The 1,256-nt window shown below is 33.6% G+C and overlaps 1 protein-coding gene across 1 annotated transcript; it reads right to left on the bottom strand.

Annotated features, from left to right (window-relative positions):
• Positions 1 to 288: 288 nt before the first annotated feature.
• LOC128547132 (uncharacterized) lies at positions 289 to 946 on the bottom strand. Its single transcript, XM_053518876.1, has 2 exons — positions 837 to 946; positions 289 to 584 (listed from the first exon to the last, which is right to left on the bottom strand). Exons 1-2 carry the CDS (start codon positions 910 to 912, stop codon positions 328 to 330), a joined length of 333 nt encoding a protein of 110 aa, XP_053374851.1. The 5' UTR covers positions 913 to 946; the 3' UTR covers positions 289 to 327.
• Between the last annotated feature and the right edge of the window lie 310 nt (positions 947 to 1,256).

Below are 1,256 nucleotides of genomic sequence, written 5' to 3'. Positions count from 1 at the left end.
GGTTAGAACTAAAGAAGGACAATGTAAACATGAGAAAATTTGAATTTCTAACACCCAAAAACTATTGTCCTTCAATCTTGATAAAATTGTTACCATAGCAATAGAACATTTAAATGTTTTCTTTTTAAAACTAATCACTTCAGAATTGTTCATTTGTACTGATTTTGTGTCATTTTTCTTTAGTGTCAAGACTTTTTTTACACTATTCCAAGAAAAGATGGAGACTTCAATTCTATAACTAGCCACAAGTCTGAAATATGAATAGCATTACTGTAAATGTGCAGCCAACATGCAAAGTGTTAAATCCAAAATAGGTGTTGTGGTTTTTTATTTTCCCTCCAAATGTCTAAAACTTACCCCTTTCATTTGCTGCCAGTCATCAAAAAGCCCTTGTTCCGTTTCCTCAAAGTCAGATATAGCTTTGACTGCCATGAGTATATCATGTTCAATTCTTGGTGGGTCATTGTAGCTACGAAGCTCAGCAAAGGCCTTTGTGTCAAGTTTGTTGACATTTTCTCTCAATTCCATCAACATGAGACGGTCAAACATAATATCCATTCTTGATTCCTCATTTTGTTCTGCCTCTGTAAAGGTAGAAAAGCAAAAATTAACCTTTTTTAAAATTATTTTTTAAATGTACTCTCAGATATGAAAGAAAAAATAATATATTGTAAAGTCAAACAATATTTCCCATTTCTTCTGACTGAAAGGGGAAATTATGCTACCAATTTTTTGTTTACAAGGATAAACACTGGTTTCGGGAAGATACTATTCTGTAGCTATAATTACCGGTAACGAACATTTTACAGTCAAGTTAACTGAAGATAACAACAAACCTAGGACAACATTTCTATCCTCTCCTGCCATTTCTTTGGTTATTTCTTTGTGTGCCATTTGCAGCAGACGCAACATTCTCTGAACTTCACGATTTTCATGACTTGGCAACTGTTTCGTCTCTCCAATTATAATGTCTAATATCGCTGATGCACGACCTTGATCATCTCGCAGTGGGAAAGCTAGGTGGCGCTCCCCATACGCATCTGCTGATACACTTTCTGAATTGTCAACGGCTTTAAATAAATAGTCCCTGAAATAATATAGACAATAATGTAAATTCTGAAAAAAAAATATAAATTTACATAATAAAAGTTTTTGCAGAGTATCGCTTGGCATTACAAAACACTTTAGCATCAAGGATAAAATGTGTTTGATTTTGTGGTGCAACCTCAGTATACATTCATTTAATGAAATTCACC

Source organism: Mercenaria mercenaria, chromosome 12, assembly GCF_021730395.1.
Source record: "Mercenaria mercenaria strain notata chromosome 12, MADL_Memer_1, whole genome shotgun sequence".
In the NCBI taxonomy this organism is placed as follows: Eukaryota; Metazoa; Mollusca; class Bivalvia; order Venerida; family Veneridae; genus Mercenaria; species Mercenaria mercenaria.
This window is presented reverse-complemented; position numbering and strand designations above follow the sequence as displayed.

Coding starts and splice junctions, on each gene's coding strand:
- LOC128547132 (XM_053518876.1), bottom strand. CDS start 912: ATGTTGCGTCTGCTGCAAATGGCACACAAAGAAATAACCAAAGAAATG. Junction 585..836: donor GGATAGAAATGTTGTCCTAG/GTTTGTTGTTAT, acceptor CTACCTTTACAG/AGGCAGAACAAAATGAGGAA.